The sequence below is a fragment of the Rhinolophus sinicus genome, linkage group LG15 (assembly GCF_036562045.2).
Source record: "Rhinolophus sinicus isolate RSC01 linkage group LG15, ASM3656204v1, whole genome shotgun sequence".
Taxonomy (NCBI): domain Eukaryota; kingdom Metazoa; phylum Chordata; class Mammalia; order Chiroptera; family Rhinolophidae; genus Rhinolophus; species Rhinolophus sinicus.
Genome location: NC_133764.1, coordinates 22227539 through 22253297, shown reverse-complemented (window position 1 = coordinate 22253297; position 25759 = coordinate 22227539). Strand labels below are relative to the sequence as shown.

The window sequence follows — 25759 nt, the reverse complement described above, 5'->3', positions numbered from 1 at the left end:
TTTGGATGTGGGTAATATTTGGACTGTGCTGTGAGAATCCCCCACTCCAAAGCCATTCTCCTCCCATCACTCTTCTGACACCCTGGCTGTAGGCTGAGCTTCTTCCAATAAACTCCCCTGCCTTTCTCGTCTTCCTTTCCTCCTCAGTTCCTCTCTCACATAGCAAGCTGCCCTCCTTCTCCACCCCACTGAAAGTTATTTGGGGCTGGCCCGGTGGCTCAGGTGGTTGGAGAGCCTTGCTCCCAATGCCGAGGTCACGGGTTCGATTCCCACATGGGGGGAAAAAAGAAAGTCATTTGGCTCAGGATGTGTCGCGGAAAGTAAAAACAAACAGCAAGTTAGTTGTGGAGTTGCGTAGGCACCTGGATTCTTGAAGAAAATCACAGAATGTAGTGCTCTGGGACTTATGAGTAAGCTTTAGAGGCAGAAGGAAACTGAAGCTTCTGCCACCCAGATTCTAACCATAGAAACATGCTGTCTTCCTGGGAAACAGAGACATCCTGTGCAAAGGCATGGTTGAAGCCCATGGTGAGTGTGTGGGCAGAGGAAGCTCTGTTCTGCACAGATTCTTCCAGGCACTTCCAAATCTGAATGGTATCTCCAAGTGACCATAAGCAGGGAGAGGTAAGTATGGGATGAAGTAATTCAACCAAGGACACAAACGGAAAGCAGAAGAGGTCAACTTTCAAACAGTGGGGTTAGTTTTTGAGGACCAGGGACCAGGGCTCACCTGGGAACGGAAAAAGGCAGAGTCAGCTCTCTGAGCTGCCAAGCCCATCCCGACTCCTCCCTGTCACTCAATGCTCCAGAGAACCACTGCTTCCTCCCTTCCCCTTTCCTCTCAGTGCAGCTGAAATAGAGAACCCTTGGGATGTGCTGGAGGAAGGGATGGAGAAATTCTTCCCAAAGAAAAAATTGGCAAATCCTGGTTTGATTCCAGCGTGGCCTACAGTGTCCTTACTGTACCTCAGAATTCCCTGCCCCAAAGCAGAGTTGTAGCTGGCCTATCAAAATCCACCTGTTGGTCAAGGGCACCATATACCATGTCATACCTGCATCCTTCTGACAGTCCCCCCAACACACCTACGTGCGCATACGCGGGTTGCCAGATAAAATAGAGCACACAAAGTTAAACTTGAATTTCAGATTAATGATAAATAATCTTTTAGTATAAGTTTGTCCCAAATGTTGAATTGGCACATACTTATTCTAAAAAATTACTCGTTGTTAATCTGATGCTCTAGTTTAACTGGCTATCCTCTATTTTTATTTGCTAAATCTAGCAACCTTACCCCACACCCCTTCCGAATCTCCCTCCTCCAGGCTCACCATAGGACTTTGCTAGAACCTGTAGCTGTGTCAGACTGCTCTGTTCTTAGCTGAGAAACTTCGTTTCAATCTGCCCCAGCGGACTGAAATCTCTCTGAAGGTAAGGCCCAGGCCCTCTCCACAATCTCTGGGGCTCCGTTTCAGGGGTATCCACTCTTTACAAATGTGCACAAGGGCACCCACAGAGAGGGGGCATGAATGGGCAAAGAAATCCATCCTCCACTCTTATGTCCCCAGCGGAGTCCTGGCACAAAGATATGCCATTGAAACGTGTGTGTTTTTCTCATTGGTCTGCCAGAGGAGCGTCTGTTTCTAATTGGTTCGCCCAGGATGAGTGACCCCTTTTCATTGGTTTGCTGGGAGGTGGGTGGGGCCTATTCAAATTACTCCACCCACAGGGGAACGCCCGTTTCTAAGAAGGCTGACTAATCAAAGAAGAGACTTTTAAAAATTCCTCCACCAGAGTGAAACCTTCTAAACAATGCAAAAACCTTCTGTGTGCTACTAAACCTTCTGAGGCCCTGAGGCTAAGAACACTGCATTACATTTGTTTAGCACTTTATAGATTCCAAACTACTTTTACGTACATCAACTCATCTAATCCACACAACAACCCCCGGAGGTGGGTATCACTGGGCCACTTGCATTTTACCGATTAGCAGATTGAGACTAGAAGACTGTAGCAACCTGCGCAGTTACTAAGGCAGATAATGAAAACAGTTTACTTTTGCTCAGTGTGAGTTTAGCTACGGCTTTCGCGTAAATCATTTCATTCCACCTTGACTACGTAAAGCCAGGCACTTTACAATCATTTTCTCTTTTAATCTTCACGCAACGCTGGGAGCTAAATATCATTTGCTCTCATTTTATTGCTGAGGAAACTGACGCTCAAAGTAGTTAAATCCTTTGCCAAAAGTCACCAAGTTTGCAGCTGGCATTTATTAAATGCGTGCTTCACGATGCCAGGCACGGTGCTGAGTTACTTACAGGCATTAATCTCTCACTAAATGCTCCCTTCCATGACATGATACTGGTATTCTTATTATCCCCGGTTACTGATGAGAAAAATAGGTTCAGAGAAAGTGAGTGACTTGCCCAAGACCACTCAGCCAGCAGGTAGTTGAGGCAAGATTCACACGGCTAGCAAAGAAGCAGATCTGGAACTCAAACTCAAACACTTCTGATCCCAGCCCAGGGCTCGTCTCATAGCCCAGGTTCTCGCTCCCTGCTATCCGGGTTGAAACAATCAATGACCCTCAGGTAGGCCAGGACCCCTCTTATAGAAGTCTTAGGTGGCTACAACCACCAGAAGACGCTACCTCCCCCGCTCTCCCCGGAGAGAAACGATCTACTGGAGGTGGCGGGAGAGAGAACAGAGTACAGGTCCGCAGGGCGGCGGCCGGCAGCGGAGCGGGGTGGGTGGGGCCGGAGTGCTGGGCTCCCGCCCCCTCCTCCCTCCCTTCCTCCCCTGCCTTGTAAGTCCGGGGGCCGATGACCCACTGTGCAGGCACTGTGCAGGCACTGTGCGAGCTGGAAACCTTGGACCGGTTTCCAGCGAAACGCTGCAGAGGAGCGGCCCAGCGTGCGGAGCCGGGGCACTGGCCAACCCCTGGGACCTTCCCTCTCGGCGCCGAACGCACAGGGCTGGAGCATCCGCGGAGACCCAGGCACTGCTGACTGCGGGCCGGCTTACCGGTTCGCCGAAGCTCCCCACTGCCCCGCGCTCGCCGCAGAGACCGCGGTGAGATGGCCGCGCGTGTCGGCCTCCTGCTGCGCGCCCTGCAGCTGCTGCTGTGGGGCGGCCTAGACGCCCAGCTCACGGAGCGCGTAGGCCAGGAGCTGCGCAGGGAGGCAGAGGTAAGGGGTGTGTGCGGGGAGGAGGAGGTCCGCGTGCTCAACACCGGCCAGAATTTTACCGTCAGGGCACTCAGCTGGTCCCATCTGAGCTGACAATCTGCGTTACCCTCCCCCTGCGCTCTGCACCCTTCACACTTGCACACAAAGAGCCTGGGGCAGCATTCTCTACCCCACCCCCTCCCCTACCCCACCCCAGTCAGGGCTGGGACCACACAGTCACGCGGATCTGCATTCATTTTCCCGGCCAGGGGAAGGAGGGAGCGACGAGATGGGACAGATAGGCAAGAGTTGAGAGAGTCCCTGTACCCCAGTTTGTCTCGGAGCCAGTGCCCCTCACCGCCTATGCTGGGGAGACTTGGCAGTTCATTCATCAGATGCCCCGAGCCCTCCCCGGGTGTCAGACACTGTGGAGCTCCCAGATTGGCGTGGTGGAGAGGGCACCACAGACTGGGCTGGGACACCGGTAACCAGCTGGGGCAAGTCAGTCCCAAGCTCAGAACAAGTTTCTTCAACTATAAAATGGGTGAGAGTAATATACATACATAGTCTCAAGAGTTGTTTCTAAAAAAAAAACAACAACAAGACTTGCTTCTAAGGAGCTCTAAACAGTGCTCTGGAGTGACCCTGAGAAGAGGGGACAGGGAAGTGGAGATGAACCTTAAAGATTTCCCATTTCATTTTCCTCCTTCAGACTCAACCGCTTGCTGTATGTTGCACAAGGGGGAACTTCTTGTGAGGTAGGAGTGGGGGTGGACTCGGGCATCTATTTTCTAGATTTAGGTGACTTTACATGAGTATCATTTCTTTCTTCCCCAAAGAAGCATCTCTGTGTTCTTAGCTCTTCTCAGGAATAGGACTGGAGTCTCCCCTGTTCTAAAGAGAAGAGCTGCAAATTAATTCTCAATTACTGAGCCCATCTGTCTACCCTGAGACTCTTATTCCCCTCAGAGCATCATTCCTGCTCTAAAACTTCTCAGCATCCTCCCAATTCCCTTTCCTAGAAGAGGCTGAATTTGGGAAACCTACAGAACGAGGAGAGCCCTCTCTGAATCGTTCTTCCTTCCATCAATCAACCAGCTCCTATCCCTGTTCTGGAATATCTGAGAATGACCCTGCTTCAACAAGGAGGTCCTCTCTTCTCACCCCCTCCCCTTCTAAGCACTGGTCTCTTGTTCAATGCTCTCTGCTTTTGCACATTCGAGAATCACTTTGTTTCTCTGAATTTAGAATATTACAACAAATGCAAGTCCTCGTGATCCCAGGAGAAAGTTTCTATCTACAAAGCCACGTTTTGTTAAGGGTCCCACCACACCTCCTCCTGAGTCCAGGTCCCAGGCAATTCCTGGCAGGAGAACAGAGATAATATCTCTGCGCCCATGCCTGTGGTGGCCCCAGATGGAGAGAATTTCATCTTGGGGTGTGCTTGGAAAACATAAAATATTTAGCCAATTGAGGCTCTTTCAGTCTAACATAGTTGGGGGAAGGAGATTTTTAACTCTGACAACTATAAATATTTTAAAAGCATACAAAAACTCTGGAAATGTGTAATGGGTGTGTACGTGCCTCTATATGCCTTTGCATGTAAATACATAAGCATGAACCGGGGTGCCAAAAAATTGTATACAAGTGGACACTTTGGTCAGCGTTGCTCAAGCAGTAGTTCGCCATCATCAGCAGTGTCTGGACGCTGATGGTAACCACTTTGAGCACCTCTTGTAATTGCAGAAGTCAAACGTGACTTGTATTCATCTTTTGTTATTGGTATATATTGAGTATTACAATTTTAATACAGTTTTCCTTTTTTAAAATATGTATACATCATTTTGGCTCCCTCTGTATATGCAAAGTGTGTGTGTGTGTGTGTGTGTGTGTGTGTGTGTGTCTAGATGTGTTTCTGTAGAAGGTCAATTGCATGGGCTTTAGCATCCGACAGACCTGTATACAAATCTTGGATTTCACCTCTACAGACCTCAGAGTTTTTTTCTCTGTACAATGAGGGTCAGTAATGCCTATTTCACAAGATTATTGTGTGGTTTCATTAAGCTCAGCACAGTGCCTAGTACAGAAAAAGCAGTCTATAAAAGAAAGTTGCTCTTAGTGTTGTTAGAATCTTCATCATTATCTCAGAGAACAGAGCTTCAGATTAAAGTCCTGGCTTGGTGACCAGCTCTCCTAAACCAACAACACAGGACAAAATAACTAAGGCAACTATTTTCAGCATTGGACAAGAGACAGTACAGGGCTATAATTCCTGAGATGGTATTGCAGTTACTACGGCTGTATTACAAATTACCCTGAAACTTAGTGAAGTAAAACAACCATTTACTATGTTCATAGATACTGTGGATCAGAATTTCAAACAGAGCACATCAGGGCAGCTTGTCTCTTCTCTACAACGTCTGGATATGGAATCATCTGCAGGCTGTTTACTCACCTAGCTGGTAGTTGATGTTGGCTGTCAGCTGGGGGCCTCAATTATCCATGTGGGCTTATCCACATGGTCTCTTCACGTGGGCTAGTAGTGGCTGCCTCGGAACATGGTGGCTGGTTCTCCAGGGTGAATGGAGCGAGAGAGAGACAGAGAGAGAGAGACAGAGAGAGAGACAGAGAGAGAGAGAAAGAGAGAGAGAGTTGTATTCTCTTTATGACCTACCATGTTTCCCGGAAAATAAGACTGGGTCTTATATTAATTTTTGCTCCAAAAAAATGCATTAGGGCTTATGTTCAGTGGATGTCATCCTGAAAAATCATGCTAGGGCTTATTTTCCAGTTAGGTCTTATTTTCTGGGAAACAGGGTAGACTAGGAAGTGGCATAGCATCACTTCTGCTGTACTCCATTGGCTGGAGCAGTCACAAGCCTCAGATCAAGGGGACCCCACGAATGGCTGGAGGAATGTTGAAGTCACACAGTAAGAAAAATCTGGGAATAGATGTGTGGTCATTTAGGGAAATACAACCATCCACAGAAGGGAACCACACAAAATGAGACCCACGATCACCCCCGCTCTTTGCTTGGGTGCAGATAATTCCCTGACTGCTGTGCAGAGAGCTAGACCCCAGCAAAGCACAGCAGTCCTGCTGAGCTCATGGGCAAAGGTCAGAGTTCAGGACATAGAAGAAAAGAAATCATAAAAACAAGCTGTGTGATCTTAAGCTAGTCCCCTCACTTCAGGCTGCAGTTTCCTCTGTAAAATAAGGGAGTTAAATCTCTTAAGTGACTTTTAAGCTTCTCTCCAGCACTAAGATTCTATTGGCTTTGATGTGTTTGCATGCACGTGACTATGTGTGTGTACATTTCCTCTGCCTGTGTGTCCAAGTGTGTCTGTCTGGATGTGTCTGTGCTCCCATGTCGCTGTGTGTATCCCTGTGCCCTGTGTGCATGGCTGTATGTGTCCCCTGTGTGCACACAAAGTAATAAAGTTGAAGGCTTTCCGGAGTGGGCTTTGCCTGGGAGGAGACTGATGGCTTACAAAGCTGCATTATGAACAAGTCCATTGTTGGCCTTGGGAAAACCAGGGCTGCTCACACTAGTGAGTAGGAAGGGCCTCTACTGCTGAGTTGCAAAATTGAGAGTTAATGAATGACATCACCATCCTGGCCCCCCTCCTATTCCCAGACAGGCCCTACCCTGTCCTCAGGCAACACAGACTATCCCAAGGGATCTAGCTACCATGCTTTGCTCAGACCTTCTTCAGAATCACCAGGCAGTCTGTCCAGGACTTCCATTCCACTCAGTGGGCTACACATATCTGCACAGCTACTCCTGGGGTGCTGTCCAACCAGCAGCTGGGGAGTTTGTTTCTCTAGGGAGACCCTGGAGGTTCTGTGGAGTATCCACCCCTAGATGCAGTGTCTGTTTCTCATACCCCAGAGCCACTCATTTAACTTTCTGTGAGTCAGAAACTCAGAAGCCTGGGTATGGACGCCGTTCCCAAGAGCTCAGCTCAGTGACTCAGTGAATAGAAGTGCAGAAGAGGCTCTGAAAGGTCCCAAAGGACCATGGGTTGGTGGAAAAGAGTTGTCAAGCCAGCGTGAAAACCAAGAAATCTAGTAAAAGCTGGGTGGTGGAAGCAGGAACAAAGAAAAGAAATTCTCCCAGCCTGGGTTAGGGCATTATTTTATGCCTTAAACTTAGCCCTACAAGCCGAGCGAAGACCATGGATTCCTACAGCATGGTTATGACATTAGGAAAAGTACAAGAGGGTCTGGATGGAGACGGGCCAGCTAATGTTTTCCGACTTCCTTGAGGATGGAAAATGAAAAAAGGAGCAGGGGTTACAGTAAGAGGTATTTAGGTTACACCCAGACAGAACTTTGTGAATATGAGACTGGGGACAGGGAAAGGAGGAGTAGAGAGAGGAAGTCAGACAGAGGGAAGGGCAAATGGAAAGGGGCCAAGCTGGTCCCGCTGCCCCGAGGCCTGCGATGGACCTCAGGGGCCAGAGAGCAAAAGCAAAAATTCCTGGCAGCAGATGTTTGTCTTTGTGAAAGAACATGCTTCAGTCCTGTTGAATACCTGCGGCTTGTCAGAAGTCTGATTTGGGGTGTGATGGGAGGTGTGATCCCAGCCTCCATTGCAAACTGAGCCCACCAGTTAAGTAGCTTCTTCCTTCTGTCCTGCCCCTGCACCAACTTGCAGAGGAGACAGGAGGACTCCAGCTACAAAGATCCCCTGTTTTGCCTTTCTTATTGGAGGGCCATCTCCCAGGGGACAGAGCAGCTTGGCCCCTGCTCCTTCCATTTTAAAGCCTCTGAGTCACTTGTTTAAATGTGATATAAAACATCCTGGATAGATGTCAGAGGATTTGGATTCCAGTATTGGTTTTGTCACTCACGAAGACCCTTTACAAGGATAGTGCACTCCCCTGAGACTTACTTTCCTCATCTTTAAAATGGGAATAACAACACCTGTCCTGCCTATGTTTTTGCTAGGTGATTGTGAAGCTCAAAAATCTAATCCCCTTAAAAGTTCTACAGTAGTCAAGGACTCACTGCTCCTGATTACCAGAAAGCATTTTTATTTATAGGATATACAAGGCAGAACTCCAGCTATCATCCCTTGCATCTTGACTTGGCTACTAAGGCAAAAGATGTATTGGATGGTAGACCGGTCACGTAGTGACTATGCGAAGACGAAATTATAATGAAACACAATATGAGATGGACTAAATCACAGGGAAAGCATCATGGTTTCTGCGTCAGCTTGCCATTTTGCAATTTTTAAATTTCTGGTTCCACTTTTGCTGCTGCAATTCTTTGATATGGAGGGTGTCACAGCCAGTCTGTGCATATGAGACTGGGAACTGCCCCTCCTAGACTTCCAGCAAGAAAGCTTTGTAACCATAGAGGGAAAAATAATGTTTTTAATGGGAAAATTATCATAAAGCTTTCCCAAAGCATCTCTTACTGGATTTTTACAGTGCTCCTGTAAGAAACATAAGCAGTATGCTTTTGGGCACAGAGAAGTTAAGTAACTTTGTCATGGTTCATACAGGTAATCAGTTGTAGAAGAAAGGCTACAATAACAGACAGACCTGGAATAGAGCTTAGCTCTAATCCAACCCCCTCATTTCACAGAAGAGGAAACTGAGGCCCAGAGAGGCACAGGAATTGCCTAAGGGCACACAGCTAGCAGCAGCACGAGGGATAAAACTCAAGACACTCAATCCAGTGCTCTTGCCCTGTCAGGCCAGTGACTCAGAGTTCCTGACTCAGACCTGGATTCATTTTGCTACACCTTATTATAGTCTTGCCCTACTCAGAAATGGCCAGAATTTTTCTTTCCCTCAGACATTACGTGGGCTGGGCCCTACACACCCACCAACGACAAGTCAGGACTGGTACAGGACTAGAACCCCCAGAGTTCTGCTTCAACTCAGCTTCCTACGTCCCAGGGAGAATTGTTTTCATGTTACCCAAACACCACAGCCACTCCCAGGGCTTTTCAGAGGCGACTTCCCAGGAAAGCAGCCCCAGCCCTGACCAAGTGGGTGAGACAAGTTGGCACCAGGTTAAGGCCCGAGCAGGGTGAATCACCAAAGGGGCACAGCCCTCCAGCTTCCTCTGCACTCAGCGCAAGCCTTGGGCTCTCCAAGAGAGAGGATGGGTGGAGAACAGCGAACAGAGAAAAGCTGGTGCTTGACTTGCAAGGCAGAGAGGAGCAGCCTGGGTGCTATCTCCATGAAGGAGAACGAGGTGACCACGTTGGAACTCAGAGAATCCCTGAGAGGACATAAGCCCCCAGGAAAACTGCAGCCAGAAAGGGAAATGACTCCTCCAAGGTGATTAGTGTCGAGCTGGGATGAGAACGAGAGCTCCACCTCCCACTCCTGTGTCTTTTCCTGGGATCCCTTTGCCATGCTGTCCCCTGCCACACCCCTGCTCCGATGCAGACACGAGTGTTTCACTTTGCAGGGGGAAACTGAGGCACAGCAAATGGACTCACAGAAGAGGCTTAGGGACAGCTCCAAGACCAAAGGGTGTCTCAACCCTGCCTCCTCCTCACCAGGGACGTGGGTCTGCCCCCTCAACAGGACTTTAGAGCCCTCAGCACTGACGATATCAAGGGGACTCTTCCTTGTAATTAAATTTTTTTAAAATATAGGTATGTTAATCATAAAATAAGTATAAGGGAGTTCTTAAGTCCTGCTAATCTCCAGGATAACACTTCAGGGCTTTTATGGAAATATAAAATGTCAAATTCTTAAAATTTCTTTTTTTCATTCTTTTGGTATATCTTGGCTGGTGCCCTGAACACATGCTCACTGCCCCCCAGGAGTTCAGCTAGGCAACCCACAGCGTCCCAGAGACAAGTCAGGAGAAAGGCCCAAGATTTCCCTCTGATGGACCCATGGAAAAGACCTCCACCCCCATCCTGCCCTCCACCCCACCTTTTCTTTTCCAAAGCACCAGGCACAGGCCCAGCCAGGAAACAGGAGACGCCGCTGCTAGTCAATTTCCCCTCCCTCCCATTTTGGCTTCATAGTTCCAGAACTCGAGCCAACAACCTGATAAGTTCTGGGTGGGTTTGGGGGGCGGAGCACAGGGAGTGCCAGCCTGTTGGCCTGTGACCCAGTCTCTCCCAAGTTACTCAGCAAAACTGCTTGTAAGGAGACATTAATTCTCTGGCTTCCCATGAAAAGCCAATATCTGTATCCTCACCAGGGGAAAGGGAAGAGGCAAAGAAAAGAGCCAGGTACCTGGTTGGGGTGAGGCAATTCTGGGACAGAGCACCTGAATTGAGAACAGAGGTGTTAACTGCCTATTGAAAGCAGTTCCCATCTTACAAGTGGGTTGAATTCCAAAAGTCTGTTGTCAATTTTCCCTCTAAGGTAAATCAACTAGATCACTGTTTATTGAGCATTTATTAAGTACCAAAAACTACGCTAAATGTGCATTGCTTCATTTAATCCTTCTGAGAATCCTGTGGAGTTACTCTTGTTCTCACATTGTGGGCAAGGAAATGGAGGCTCAGAGAAGTTAAGTATTTGTCCTCCGCTACTCAGCAGAATCAAGGTCGGGAATAGATTCTGGATTCCAAGCCTGGTGGCTATTCCATGATGTCACACTATATTGAACAGTAAACTGTCTTCCAGATTAAGCCACTGGAACTCCATTATGTCTCCCCAAATAGTGTACATATGCAGAGAAAAAAGAAAACAGTAGTGCTGAGATCCTAATAAATTAGTGCAGGAAAACAATAAAATGGAGGTGGAAAGTTCTGTTGTCTAAAATAAAGGTTCCTTAAGGAAAGTGGCTTTATTGAGAAGAGGACGTGGAGGTCACAAAAGATGGATACAGTGAAATGCCCAAAGAGGAAGCTGGATACTTGCAAAGGCTTAGGGGCTTGCCCATCCTGGCTCCGTGTCTAGTTTCATTCCCATTTTGTGCCTTTTCCTCAAGGCAGAAGCTATGATTGGAGTTGATTTAAGACATACAGCAAAGAAAAGTGAGTAAGAGAACAAGGAAGACAGAAATTATTTCTGCATAGGAAACACAACAAGGAAGGGTCAAAATTAAGAGACAGTGTGTGTCTGTATGAGAATTAAGCAGCTGAGGTAACATTCTAAAGAATCCGTTTATGGGGCTTTATCAGTGAGAAGGGCAAATGGAGCCAAGTACATTGTTTCCCCTTCAGGGTAAGACCGGTGACTGGTGTGGACAATGAGTCACACGCTTCTCTCCACTGGCTTCCAAGAACTTGGTTGCTGAGAGAGCAGCTTCCAGATATGTGAGGGCAGGAAGTAAGTCAAAGGTGTCTGGACGGTGGGAGGTTATACTAATTTCCCCGGGGAATCTCATCCCAAGCCTCAGCTTCACATCATCTACGTGCTGAAAGATTCCAGCTTCTCTGAGCTCCAGGAGCTTACAGCCAGTGTCACTTAACATTATTCAGTTCATCTTAATCCCACTACCCGCGTCTGTTCCTCCCTCGGGCTTCCTCATACCGTAAATGGCATCACCCTCCAAGGCAAAAGTTTAGGAGTCATTCTGGATTCCTCCCTTTCATTTCTCACGATTAATCCATCATAAAGAGGAAAATAAAAGTCACTTGTCTCACCCAGGCTCCTCTCTCCGACGTCCTCACATGCCCTGCTGCTTCTCATTCACTGAGCTCCAGCCTTCCTTCTTCTGCTCCTTAAACACACACATCATTTCTAGCTCAGGGTTTTTGCATTTGCTGCGGCCTCTGCATTGACCGGCCTTTCCCACCTCCCTGTATTGGCTAGTTTCTTCTCACTGTTTAGAACTCAGATCAATTATCAGCTCTTCAGAGCGTCCTTCTCTGACCTCCTGATGTAAAGTTTCTCTCTAAATTATTCTTAATCACATCATCTGGTTTCTTGTCTTTATCGCTCCAGGACTCTCTCCTTTATTTGTTATCTGTGCTTTTATTGTCTGTCTCTATCCAAATAGGCTCCTTTAGGGGTGTCTTGTTGACCATTGCACCTGGCAAGGTACCTGAATTAACGAATGAATGGATGAAAGGGGGAAGTTGCAGGTTTCAAATTCAAAAAGTGCTTTTGTGAAGAGTTAAGCTTTTATACAAACCCTGGGGTTGAGAGTAAGTGCGTCTGTTGTTCTTGAGCCTTAAATATACATCTGTATTTTGTGAGAGGAGAATTAATTGTTTAGGAAGAAGCCAGAATTACATAAGTAATTCCCAATTCATGCATGGCAGAGCCGTAGGTGATCAGCTCAACTCTAGATCACCACTAGGAAACTTCCTGGAGAGGTGAGATGCGTGGGGCGCAGAGTTAAGGCATATTTACATAATACATATTATAATAGTTACTCTGTATGGAGCCCCTACGAGATGACAGGCGCTATGCTAAGTACTTTATATTCACTATTGTGATTAATTCTCACACACACACAAACCTGTAAAGTAGGTACTATTTCTAAGCCCATGTTACAGATGAGAAACCGGTGGTTTAGAGAAGTAGCTTGCTAAGTGGTCTTCAAACACAGGCCAGCCTGACTCCAGAGCGCATAAGTCTAGCTTCCTGGCAATGCCATGAGATACCTCGCGTAGGGACTGCCTGGCCAGTTTTAGAAATAAGGAAGCTAAGGTTCAGAGATACTGAGCGCTTCGCCCAAGACCATCCAGCTAGTCATGGGTGGCCTGGGACTGAGTCCACGTCCTTCTGACTTTGATCCCAGGACTCTTCCTGCTATATAGCTCACAGACCCTGTTGGAACAAGGGGTGAAACCAGGCATGATGTATGTGCCATGGATGCTTGGAGACCAAGGGAGGGGAAAGGATGCCACCCAATGGGAAAAGCTGATGTTCCTCTCTCCCCCAGGCATTTCTGGAGAAGTATGGATATCTCAGTGAGCAGGTCCCCAAAGCTCCCACGTCCACACAATTCAGCAATGCCATCAGGTAGGATGAGGGACATGGAGAACTTGGGGGCTCTGGGATATATGTTTGGGTCCCTTCTTCCCTTCTTCTAGAAGGCTGTCCTCCCACATGTGTCCAGGAGGCCACGTTCCATTGCTTCCTCTCTCCCCAGCCCCAGCCTCCTGCTGTCTCCAGGAAGTCTCCCTGCCCTCTCCCCCCACCACCCACCCTCCCTTCGTGGTCCTTGATCTCAGTTCCTCCTGACAGGGAGTTCCAGTGGGTGTCCCATCTGCCCATCAGTGGCATGCTGGACCCCGCCACCCTTCGTCAGATGACACGGCCCCGCTGCGGGCTGGCAGATACTGATAGTCAGGCAGCCTGGACGGAGAGGGTCAGTGCCCTGTTTGCTGGACAGCAGGCCAAAATGAGGCGCAAGAGACGCTTTACAAAGCAAGGTGAGCACGGTGAAAATCTAGCTAGGCTGGGATGCACCACCGTCCTGAAGCCCCATGGCCAGAAAAAACAGTTCAGCCTCAGACTAGGGCAAGGAGGGGAGCCCAGTGGGCAAATAGGACCTCTGGTACTTGAGGACCATGTTGTAAATACAGACACTTAAATCAGAATTATACCTACACTGATGAATTTTCATTGTGTGAGTATTTTCCAGAGAAAACCCCATCAAGCCCGCTTAATTCCTGGATCAATTTGCTATGCAGGGCGGTTAAACTGTTGCCAACATTTTTTCCTTTATATTTTACTGAAGTTATTTTCATTAGAATTGATTCTTTTGCATAAGACTTATTCAACAAAGATATGCTTCATCGATTAGTTTTAGTTTGTCCACAGCACATTTTTAACAGCTGTATCGAAACGCAATTCACATACCATACAATTTACCCATTTAAAGTAAATCCGGTGGCTTTTGGTCTATTCGCAAAATTGTGCAATGATCACCACAATCCAATTCCAGAATTATTTTCCTCACTTCGAAACAGACACCCCATGCCCCTTAGCAGTCACTCCCCAACCCCCTTCCCCCCAGCTTCTGGCAACCACTAATCTACTTTCTGTCTCTACGGATTTGCCTGTTCTGAACATTCCATCATAGCACATTTTACACACTACAGATCCTGCTGTTCTGATTTTCCTTTTATAGTTCTGGTTTTTCTCTTCCCTTCTCCGCTTCCTCCTCTTTCTCCTTCTTTGACCAAATCCAATTTTCCAGGGTCAAATACTACAGATCTAAGATATATAAAGATTTTGTTCTCCTGTTAAGTCTTCATCAATGACAAGTTTTGCTGCGTATGATTTTAACATCTTGACTGTTTTTACTAAATCTAATTTTCTGGGATCAATTTTTGAAGTTTTCACGATTTCCGACAAGCTGGGCTGGTTTAATCAGGTTTTCACCTAGAATTAATTTTACTATAAGGGCTATTGCCTCTTGGAATTTGCTTTAACTACGTTTACCAACGATAACCATAATGAACAGGACAGAAGGCACATGGTTTATTTTCATTTCTTAGCTAATTCCAAGGAAAATTGTGGGCATTTCTTCTCCACCGTTGGAGAATGGCTGTTTCCAGGTGTTCGCCAGTCCGATTCTGCTGTGTCTATATGACCAGCCACTCTGGGTCCCCAATACTGAATGCTATGTTTCCGGGCAGCAGAGGAGAGGGCAGGTACCATATTTCCCTGAAAATAAGACCTAACCAGAAAATAATCCCTAACATGATTTTTCAGGATGACATCCCCTGAACATAAGCCTTAATGCGTCTTTTGGAGCAAAAATTAATATAAGACCCTGTCTTATTTTCGGGGAAACACAGTAGAAGAGAAGAGCAGCATGAGCACAGGAGACCGTGGCAGAGCAGGAAGGGCAGTGTCCCCGGAACCAGGGAACTGGGTTCAACTGTGCAACCTGAGCTGTCACTTTGCTCTGTTTCCTCACCCTAGACAGGCCCCTTTGGATTGCAAAGGAGAGATGGACTCTGATTCCCGAGGGGAAGGGGCTTATGGGAATTCAGTGGGAAATGGTGCAACCCCAGACGCAGACTCAACAGTGGCAGGCACATCCAGGCTAGAGGTGGTCCCACAGAGAATTGAGATGATGCCTCCCCTGACCTGAGCACTCAGGATGCTTCCTTCTGGCAGCATCTCATCCTCTCATGCCCCAGGGGAGAATCTGAGAGAGTGGTTGTCTCTGCCCAGTTTGGAGCATCACTTTTGGACAGAGATTTGGGCTGAGGTACCTCCCAGGCAGGTGGCCTCACCCCACCAACCTAGCCCCATTTCACTGTCTGACACTGACCCCTGGTCCAGACAGCAGTGGCCAGGTTAGACAGAGAATTCCCCTCTTGGTCACAAATGATCCATAGCAGCTTTACTTCCTTCACTTCCTGGGTGGGAAGACATTCCCTAGAAAGAAGCTATGAGTCTGGCAGGCACTGGGCATTTCCTATGCCTTAGGAAAGAAAATGTAATAATAACAGCTATCACGCTGAGCGTTTATGATGTGCCAAGCATGCTTCCAAATGGGTTAACTCATTTAATCCCGTAACGACCCTATGAGATAGGTACCATTTTTATCCTCATTTACAGATGGGCAAACTGATGGACAAAGGGCTTAGGCAACTTTCTCAGGGCCACAGAGCCTGAGTGTTAGCCACGCCTTCTTGTCATTGGGAGGATTAAGGGAGATTGCAGATGTGGATAACCCCCCCAGAATACGGGTAGGTGCTTAAAAAATGATGTGGATTTCTAGGCCAGTGACTTTCCACTATGTGGGTTGAATGCTGTGCTGCTGAAGCTGCCTCCAGAGCAGGTTTGCCAGCTGAAGTAAAGGATTCCCAGTTAAACCTGAATTTCAGATGAACAACAAATAATTGTTTTGTTTTTACATACTCATACTAAAAACACTATCTATTGTTTACCTGAGATTCCAATTTAACTAGGCATTCTGTATCCTGAATTGTTAAATCTGGCAACCTTGTTCTGAGCGCCCTCCCCTCTGTCCCTGCAGGGCTGATGTTTAAGCCCCACTGCTCCTTCACAGAGCTGCTGGGAATGGGGAACATGGGGTGTGCGTGTGGGGGGTGTTGGAAATGGGGTGGAAAGGAAGAAAGGTATGGGTGCTTAGAGCACCCAGCACAAGCCAAGCAGCTTCCCATTGCTGTCTTATCAACCCCTTTTTGCAAAGGAGGAAACTGAGGCTTGGCAGGATTTCATAATTTGTTATGTAAGGTTGGAAGTAGAGGTACTGAGATTCTAACCCTTGTTCTTTCCACAGTACCTTTGCCCATTGGGAGTCTGGACTCCAGCCAGGGTCCTCCCCAAGCAAGGAATCTAGCTCTCTTTCCAGTATCTCCTTTTTCTTTTCTCTTCCCTTTTGGATTGTGGAGCAAGGGTGTGTGTGTGTTGGGAGGGAGGTGGGTGGGAGGGGAAGGAACAGTACAAGGTGCTAATATGGCCTGGAGCTCACCGTGGAAACCAGGCCTCCCTGGCCAGGAGTTTGGGATGGGGCCTGAAGTGGCCAGCCTACTCCAAGGACACAAGTTTGGGGGGAAAAAAAACAGGGGAGAGGGCTCAGGCTGCCTGCCAGCACTTCCTTCCTGTCTGGCAGGCACACCAACGACGACCCGCCACCCTGCTCCCTTTCCAAGGAAAATTAGTCATTTTCTCATCATTCCTATTCCTAGTTGTCTTCTCTATCCTCCCTAAGCGTGTACACACACACACACACACACACACACACACACACACACACAGTTTCACAGAAGATTTTTATCCTGTGAAGTATCACCTTCACTGGCTACCTAGAGTGAGAGAATTGCCCACCCTCCCTGTTTCCTGCCCTTGGAGGGAGGGGTGCCCTAGCTGCAAAGATGCAGAAGGACCTGCTTTATAGTTTTCTAGAAGCTTGAAGGTTGGGGCGTGGGGTGGGGGGGGTCTGGGAGTTGGGAGTCAGTTACCCATAGTGGGGTATGGAAGAGCCCAGCACCCGCCAGCCCAGTGTCCAGTGAAGACTTACAATGCACTAGAATTGTTACCGGCGCCTCTGGACGCCAGGCCTTCCCTCCCTTAGAATCTTTCCCTCTTCCCTCCCGGAGGGTTGGTCACTGACTGGGAGGGGTTGGGTGGCTGCCAGGCCAAACAGGCCTGAGGAGGCAGCATTGCCTTGAATGGAGCTTTGCTCAGGGGTGGAAGAGGCACTTCCACGGGGGATGGGGGAGGGAACGGGCACTCCGCTCCTCTGCTCTCTAAGCCTCTCCCTTCCATCTGGAGAATTTTAGCTCGCGCAGAGCCCCTGCTTTGACCCAAAGACGCGATGTTTAGGTGAATTTTTAAGACTTGAGTCTTAGCAAATGTGCCTGTTTATCTGTGTGGTATAATGGAAAGTGCACTGAATTAGGTGTCAGGGCCTGTGCTCCTCCTCACTCAGTGTGTGACCTGGGGAGGTCCCTTCCCCTGGCCTCAATTTCCCCAAGGTAGTAGAGACCAGGTTGGATACGGAGACTTCCACGACTTCACGCCCCCTTCCTGGTTCAGGCAAAGACTTCCCCAGGACAAAGGGGCAGGAGGCCTGAATCTTCAGCTGCCCCACCAAGGGGAGAGGGAGCTGTGCCCACTAGCCTGGTCTCCTAGCACAGCCAGGCCTGCCCAGCCTACTTGTCACCCATGCCCCAGGGATTAGGTCCATTTGGGAAGCTGAGATCCGAAACTGAGATCGAGCTGTGAGACTTCCACTTGGGGTTACAATCTCAGCTTGCAGAGCTCAGCATTGGCCCATGAAAAACTCAGAATATGGGTCTTCTATACACCCTGGTCCTGGGTGTGTGGTGAGCTGCACCTGGACCCAGACTAGCTGTCCTGGGGCTCCAGCAAGAGGCCTGCCTCTCGGGCCTCGGGGAGGAATTGCAGTTTTGGACAAAGGAATAGAAACACTTAACTAAGTGGAGATGGAAAAATTTCTCTCAGTCAGTGACAAAACACACCCTTTGTTCTTATTTTGTTTTCACCTCAGAACTCTCCAGAGTCCCTGAGGAAGTGAGGGGGAGGGCAAATGGTCAGGGAAGGACCTGGACTAAATGGGTCTTGTGGTTGCTTGTCAGCGCAGGCCCCAGCCACTGGAAAGGGAGGCAGCAGGAGTGTGTGAAGGGTGCAGAGGAAGAAGGAATGAGGGGCAGTCGTGTCTGTGACCCCTGTGGGAAAGGGCCGGGATTTGCTGCCAGCAAGAAGTGCGGAGTGGTTTTCAGGCTCAGCCCAGTCTGTAGGGAAGAAGACCCCAGGCCAGAGGGTTCTTCAGGTTGGGAGCTTTTCCTGGGTAAAGGCTACATCTCCCCCATCATCCTGGGACTTCCTCAGGCCAAGCCACTAGACTGGGGACTCTCCAGGACAAGGGTAGTGCTATCTGTCTAAGAGCAGTGTCACCCCAACCAAATGGAGGGGCTTCCCAAGGCAAGGGCTGTCTTCCCCACCAGATCAGGGGCTCCCTAGGGGAAGGCCTATCCCTCCATCATATATATATGTGCCCCCCCAGGAACTCCCCATAGGTTCTGCAGCAGGTATGACTAATGCAGCCTCTCTGGGTGGCAGGCACCAAGTGGTACAAGCAGCACCTCTCCTACCGCCTGGTGAACTGGCCCCAGCACCTGCCTGAGCCGGCAGTTCGGGGAGCTGTGCGTGCCGCCTTCCAGCTGTGGAGCAACGTCTCGGCGCTAGAGTTCTGGGAGGCCCCAGCCACAGGCCCTGCTGACATCCGCCTCACCTTCTTCCAAGGGGACCACAATGATGGGCTGGGCAACGCCTTTGACGGCCCAGGTGCTTACACAGCCTCTGTCCCCTGTGGCAGGAGGGGAACCCAACTAGGAGAGGTAGTCTGCGGAGGGCAATGGAGCATTCACTCTCCCTGTAGCCTCGTCCAAGCTGCAGCTTCAGTCCCCTCATCTATAGAATAGAAACAGTGACCCTGCCTTATTATGTGCCACAGGGCTGGCGGGATGGTCAGATGAGGTTCTGCATGGAAAGTGCTTTGCAAACTCTAAAGAGTGTTATCAACTCTGGGAGAAACTTCTAAGGTCCTGTCATCCATCTCCTGCCTCTAGATAAGCCTGTGCTTCTCTTGCTTTCCAGGAGTGGACGTTCTCCACACCCAGGCCCTAAAAACATCCAGAGGCTGCCACCCCCACCCTACTCCTGCCCTCCCCTCACCCACTACCATAGTCACTGCCATAGGGCAAGAGCATTCTATCCCTCCTACCACCGAAGTGCTTCACTACCCACAGCCCAGACGGTTCTCCTATTTAGCCCCAAACTGAAGGCTCTGGCTGCCATTTAAATTGCTCTCCTCCCATTCTGCCCAATACTGGCCTTCAGACCCTGAAGGCAGGCAGGCTCTCTAGCATCCTAATCCTTTCCACTGAGGAGGAAAGAAACCTAATCAGACCCCTTCAGGTGGGACTTAAGCCCTTGTGTGGCCTGGGTACTTGGACCCCACTCCCTTGCACTCTCCTGTTTTCCATCAAGCCTGCTCAGAGCAAAGCCCATGTCCAGGCCCTGCTACCGGGACCAGGGTAGGACTGGAAGACACGTAGGCTTTTCAAGAATCCACATGTAGGACACACATGCTTGCATGTAACTCACTTCACCCACGATGTCTACACGAGATGTTTCTGTCCATACCCAGGTGGAGTCTAGTAGATAAGACAGCGCTGGACTGGGAGTCAGGACTCTGATTTGGGACAGGTGCTTTTTCTTTTGGAGTTTAGTCAAAAACCTGCCCATCTGTCTCCCAGGATTATTGTGAGTTGACTGGAAAGGGTTAACATTGCTCAAAGCGCATTCAAATTAGGAGGCCAGCATTCCGCCTGCACTTGGCCAACTCTCCAGGCCCACGAGGCTCTCCTTTAATGGCAGCCTGTGGACCTCTGTCCGTCCCAGTTGGCCCGGGCTCGAAGAAGGCAATGCTGGAAGGACCCTCAACAGGGTCCTTGAGGCTGACATTATCACAGTGCAGTTTGCTGACCCCTGCCCCTGCAGAAAGTGAATTGTGAGAGGTGAGGCCCTTGCAACTATATAACTGATAAGCTCTATCTGGGGCAGGAGACAAGCTTGAGAATCCAGGCCAACTCCCTCTGTTTGCTCCTATTACGAGCAGGGAGGTAGAGACCCACAGAGGGGCCTGGCAGAGGAAAGCAAGAATACAAGAATATATATACTTTTTATTTAAGAAAATATACCTATACGTAAATACAACCAGCACCCAGATCAAGAAACAACTTTACCAATGGCCCAGAAGGTCCCATCATGCCGCACTCTGGGGTAACCCAGAATGGGAGTCAATAACCATTATACTGACTCCTAGATCTTTCTGGAAAGCAGTCCTGTGTAGCATTTATTATGTGCTGGGCACTACGCAGTATATGTAACATACGCAGAGACGCACATCCCTTTTTAATCCTCAGAACAACCCTGTGAGGAAGAACCTCATCATCACCCCCGTTTTCAGATCAGGAAGCTAAGACACAGAGGGGTGAGGCTACTTGCCCAAGGCCACATGGTTAGTAAATGGTGAAAACAGGGTTGGAACCCAGGCAGTTTGGCCCAGTGCTGTATGTACATCACGCTGCCTCTTAGCGTCCATACCCCACGGCCTAGTCATATGTTCACTGCTCCACACTTCAGCTTCTGCCGGATTTAATTAGGAGGGAAATTATTCAGCAGACAACAGCCACACCCCCCCCAATGGCAATTGTTCCCCGGGGCGGTGGGAACTTGGGGGCGTGGCGGGCGGTAGTTCCTGCTGACCCTCTGCGACGCCTGCAGGGGGCGCCCTGGCGCACGCCTTCCTTCCCCGCCGAGGCGAAGCGCACTTCGACCGAGATGAGCACTGGTCCCTCAGCCGCCGCCGCGGGCGCAACCTGTTCGTGGTGCTAGCGCACGAGATCGGCCACACGCTCGGCCTTACCCACTCGCCCGCGCCGCGCGCGCTCATGGCGCCCTACTACAAGAGGCTGGGCCGCGACGCGCTTCTGAGCTGGGACGACGTGCTGGCCGTGCAGAGCCTGTATGGTAAGCCCCCGGCTGTGCCCACCAGGGGTCCCACCCTTGCCTCCAGGCCCTCCTTGCCCTGCAGTGCTTAGGTACCGACTCCTCAAATTGGATCCCCCAACCTAAGCGCAGGAATCTGGCCTCCCCCTGTCACCAGTCCTTCCAAATCTTGAAGCCTCAGCCTCCCTTCAAATCTGAAAAACCTCTGGCTCTTGTCCCACATGCCTGCCGTCTATCAATCCCAACCAATTCCTGCGCAGTCCTCCTTTGCGTTCCAATTCCTGATTCTCGCCCAACCTCTGACCTTGGCAGTTCCTTTTACTGGGTCTGCCGCATCACCCAGACCCAGTCCCAAGTCCCATCTCTTCCCCATCCCAGATCCCAGAGCCCTCCTCATTCCTGCTCCCAGCTATGGTCTATCCTCCAACCTCCCCCATCCATGACACTGATGCCCACTTTCCCCCTAAGCCTGGGCCTCTGACTGGTGGTGGATTCAGACAAGGTCTTCTCTCCCAGAATGACTTGGCCACCCAGGGACCTGCCTGGACCGCAGGGCTGTCGCCCTCAGAGAGGGTGGTGTGGTGGGCAGGGCCAGGAGCTCTGAGTTCCAGTCTCCTTTCCATTCCTCATTAGTAATTGCTCTTGGGCAAAGCATTTCCCTTCTGAGAGCCTTCAGTTAGTTATTCCTTCTGAGGAAATGGATAATAATTGAGGCCCTGATTACCTCACAGGGCTGTTGTACTCGTGGGTATGACATGCTTTGTAGCCTAAGAAATCTACACAAATGTAATAACAGCTGCTATCTTATGAGTGTCTACCATGGGCCAGGCAATTAACATGCAACATAACCATGAGGTAAGTATCTTTGTCCATAGATGAGGAGAACGGGGATCAGAGAAGTTAGGCAACTTGTCCAAGATTATACAGCTAGGAAGTAACAGACCAGGATTCAGGAACTGGTGCCAAATTCTAAGCTTGTTGGACTCTGCCTCACTCTCATAAGTGAAGTGTAACAATGTAATTATTATAAGTACTGTAATTATCACAGCCTGGGCCCCTGAACTCTGCCTTCATGCCATCTGCTTTGTCCAAGACTCAGAGAAGAGGATCTCTGCACTTCTTAGTTCCAGACCCTTGTTTGGACCCCCACTCCAATTTTATCTCAGTAGGTTCCTCTTTCCCAGACTGATAGGAGAGAGGGCGTCTGAGTTCAGTGCTATGGTTAACACCAATAGCCAAGGACAGTTCTTACCCCCCCTCACACCCCTCATATCAGATAGTGATTAAAGGAACCAAGGGGTAGGTCTTGAGCCCTCAACACACACCCCCAACCCGTGTGCATTCTCTCCCTCTCCTTCCCCATGAAGGGAAGCCCCAGGGGGGTTCTGTGGCCATCCAGCTCCCGGGAAAGCTGTTCACTGACTTTGAGGCCTGGGACCCCCACAGACCTCAGGGGAAGGACTCCGAACCCCAAGGTCCTAAATATTGCCACTCTTCCTTCGATGCCATCACTGTAGGTAAGAGGATCCTATCCGTGCCTCGCTTCCTTCTTCCCTCCTCCCCCACATCTTCAGGGATCTCCAGAGCTGGAGTACAAGGTGGGGGGGGGATGGATTACAAAATCCAGAATTCCCGTGCCGCAAGCATTCTGGGTAGCAAGCCCATGCCAAGCAACACGCTGCTTCCTCTTGTGCACTTCCCCCTCTGCCCCAACTGTGCACGCTACACCCTCTCTCATCAGTTTGGGAAGCTGGGTTCAAGGAACGCACCTTCTCTGGAAGGAAAGCAGGAAGCTGATGGTCACTGCTCAACTCTCTTGTTTCTCTGGGCAGATGGGCAACAGCGACTGTACATTTTCCAAGGGAGCCATTTCTGGGAGGTGGCAGCTGATGGCAATGTCTCAGATCCCCGTCCAGTGCAGGAAAGGTGGGCAGGGCTGCCCCCCCACATTGAGGCTGCCGCAGTGTCATTGGAGGATGGAGACTTCTATTTCTTCAAAGGTACCAGCCCTGGGGCAGATGAGAAAATTGAGACCTAGAGAGGGAAGGTGTCCTGCCCAAAGGTCAAAACAGGAGGAGGCACCTCAATTCCAATCCAAACCTGTGGGCTCAGGAAACTCGACCAGGAGAGTCTTTCAGTCAGTGGTGGATTGGGGAGGTGGTGGTGGTCAGGGGGGAGGTGTCAAGATTGTGCTAGACAGAGAGGGTGGGGCAGTTTCAGAGAAGACTCTAGAGGGAAGCAGAGGACAATTTCTGAGCTCTGCATTCAGCAGAAAGTGTACCTTCCTTGGAATCCTGGCTGTGTGGATTTGGGCATGTCACTTAACTCTTGGAGCTTGAAATTCTTGAATGGGGAAAACAGTCTCAGGTTTGTTGGGTAAAAAGAACATGATGTCTGAGGAGTGTGCAGTATATTATTTCAGTAAAGAGTGTTCATTCATTCATTGATTCAACAAATATTGAGTGCCTTCTATGCACTAGACACGGTTGGAAGTGTTGGGATACAGTTGTGAACAAAGCAAAATTCCCTGTCCTCCTAAAACCATTGGTAGTAATGATAGTGAAGAAAGGCCCTGGCCTTCCCTAGAGTCCAATCCTCAACCAGGGAGGGGACCCGGCTACCTAGGCCAGGGTAGCTCCTTCCGCGCTCTCTGCCCTCTGCTGACACCTGCTGGAAGTTTAGGCCACAACACTTCCCGTACTGTTGAAGCATTAGGAGGACCCATTTGGATTATCACGAATAGTAACCAACTTGGGCTCCAACACAAGGGGTAGTAGGAATATGGGGGACAGGTGGGGTGGAGGACCAAAGGGCGAGAGCTGCCAGCTCACCCTGGCTCTTCCAATGCCCCACAGGGAGTCGATGCTGGAGGTTTCGGGGCCCCAAGCCAGTGTGGGGCTCGCCACAGCTGTGCCGGGCAGGGGGGCTGCCCCGCCACCCTGATGCGGCCCTCTTCTTCCCTCCTCTGAGCCGCCTTGCCCTCTTCAAGGGTGCCCGCTACTACGTGCTGGCCCGAGAGGGACTGCAGGTGGAGCCCTACTACCCCCGAGGCCTACAGGACTGGGGGGGTATCCCTGAAGAGGTCAGTGGCGCCCTGCCCCGACCCGACGGCTCCGTCATCTTCTTCAGAGATGACCGCTACTGGCGCCTTGACCAGGCCAAACTGCAGGTGACTGCCTCGGGCCGCTGGGCGGCAGAGCTGCCCTGGATGGGCTGCTGGCATGCCAACTCAGGGGGCGCCCTGTTCTGAAGGCACCACCACCTCTTAGTGAACTGTTGGTGCCTCATGGTCAACATGTATCGCCTGCCCCAGGGGCAGAAACTGTCTTGGAAGCCTCTCTGCCTCCCTGCTGAAGACCCAGAACAGAAGTTTGCGTTTGTTCCCTGGAGAACATGGCATTGTCTCTGCTGTCCCCCCCCCACGACATGGAGGTGGGGCTGGGATCAATCCAAGGAGAAGCCAGAAAGGGTCCCAGACCTTTTCCCAAAGGACTTGTTCCTCCCCAAGCCTTGGGGATGTTTTCTTCCACTAAAGGTGCGGTTCTTGTCTGTAAGGCGGAAGCACTGGGCAACCAGGGACCGTGCAAATCTCAATGGAGAGGTTGGGACCACTTTGCAAGACCGTTGCCTTACCCTCAGGACCTCCTGGCTCAGTCTTTGGAGGAGAATTGTGTCATATTTAATCAGAGGCTCCACCTCAGGAAGCCTGAATAGGCTGGTACGAGGGTCTCCAACCTCAGAGGCCCTGAGGGGGATTGAGACCCAGAGCAAGAGGGAAACCGATGCAGGCCTGCTGGGCCCTGGCTTTTTGTGGGAGGCTGGAATAAAGAGCTGTCTCCAGTGGTGATCCAGGGGGCACAAATCAGCCTTCCTTGGAATGGTTTCCAGTGAGAATAAGCGGGCATGGGTGCTGTGGAAGATGAGACCATATTCTACTGGCCAAGCCAGAACCAGCAGGCTGTGTGTGTGTGTGTGTGTGTGTGTGTGTGTGTGTGTGTAGTTGTATTAGGGAGAAGGGGCCTCCCCTCAAAAAGCAAAATGTCCTTGCCCCCCTTCATCCCTCCAGGCCAGATGGAGAACCACATGTGGCAGGGAGTGGGCAGGGGCATCTCTGGAGGTCTGCACTGCTGCACGCGGGGGGCGGGGGGCTCTGCAGGCTGGGGGCAGGACTTGTGCTCACTCACAGTGGCCCCATTCTCCGGGCCACACACGCAGCATTCCAGGAGCTCGTCCTGCTTGGCCAAGAATAGCTAGGATTCCTGCAGAAGGAACCAGCCGCCCCAGCCGCCCTGTCTTCTGCCTCAGCTCGGCGCAGCGGTTCAGCATCTGGTTCTCCTCCCTCCACATCTGCCAGGGCCTCCTTTGCATGCACACTGACCTCAGCGGGACCGGGCTTCCAGGGAGAGGGGAGAATGGCCTGGCAAGGTTCAGCCCTCAGCTCCCTATGGGCATTCCCGGTCCTGCGCCTTCATTTTTTTTTTTCTTTGCTACGTGGGGAGAATGGCCTTTGACAGCCCTGGGATACAAGTGCTTTGTTCCACCCCGGGGAGGCACAGGGAGGAGGCTCTTGGCCTGCGCTTTCCCCTCTGACTTTAACCTCTACAGAGGGGAAGGAGGACCAATGTCGTCCTTCTCAGGGGAGCCACCTTGCTCCCACCCAAAGGCACTGACACTTTGC

At 50.2% G+C, this 25759-nt stretch overlaps 1 protein-coding gene across 3 annotated transcripts; it reads left to right on the top strand.

Moving 5' to 3' along the window:
- The first annotated feature begins 2836 nt into the window (after positions 1-2836).
- On the top strand, positions 2837-24951 carry MMP28 (matrix metallopeptidase 28). Of its 3 annotated transcripts, none has more exons than XM_019732593.2 (8): positions 2837-3186; positions 12995-13074; positions 13300-13487; positions 18628-18852; positions 20857-21102; positions 22449-22598; positions 22914-23081; positions 23937-24951. In XM_019732593.2, the coding sequence occupies exons 1-8, from the start codon at positions 3076-3078 to the stop codon at positions 24329-24331; spliced, it is 1563 nt and encodes a 520-aa protein (XP_019588152.2). In that variant the 5' UTR covers positions 2837-3075; the 3' UTR covers positions 24332-24951. The 3 variants fall into 3 exon arrangements, with proteins under 3 accessions (XP_019588152.2, XP_019588153.2, XP_074175556.1); XM_019732594.2 differs by having other exon boundaries at positions 24071-24290; XM_074319455.1 differs by lacking the exon at positions 22449-22598.
- Positions 24952-25759: the final 808 nt, after the last annotated feature.

Bases quoted from the DNA above. Each gene is read 5' to 3' on its own strand.
- MMP28 (XM_019732593.2), top strand. From the start codon at position 3,076: ATGGCCGCGCGTGTCGGCCTCCTGCTGCGCGCCCTGCAGCTGCTGCTG. The intron at 13,075-13,299 runs GTAGGATGAGGG...TCCTCCTGACAG, and splicing joins CAATTCAGCAATGCCATCAG to GGAGTTCCAGTGGGTGTCCC. The intron at 23,082-23,936 runs GTACCAGCCCTG...AATGCCCCACAG, and splicing joins AGACTTCTATTTCTTCAAAG to GGAGTCGATGCTGGAGGTTT.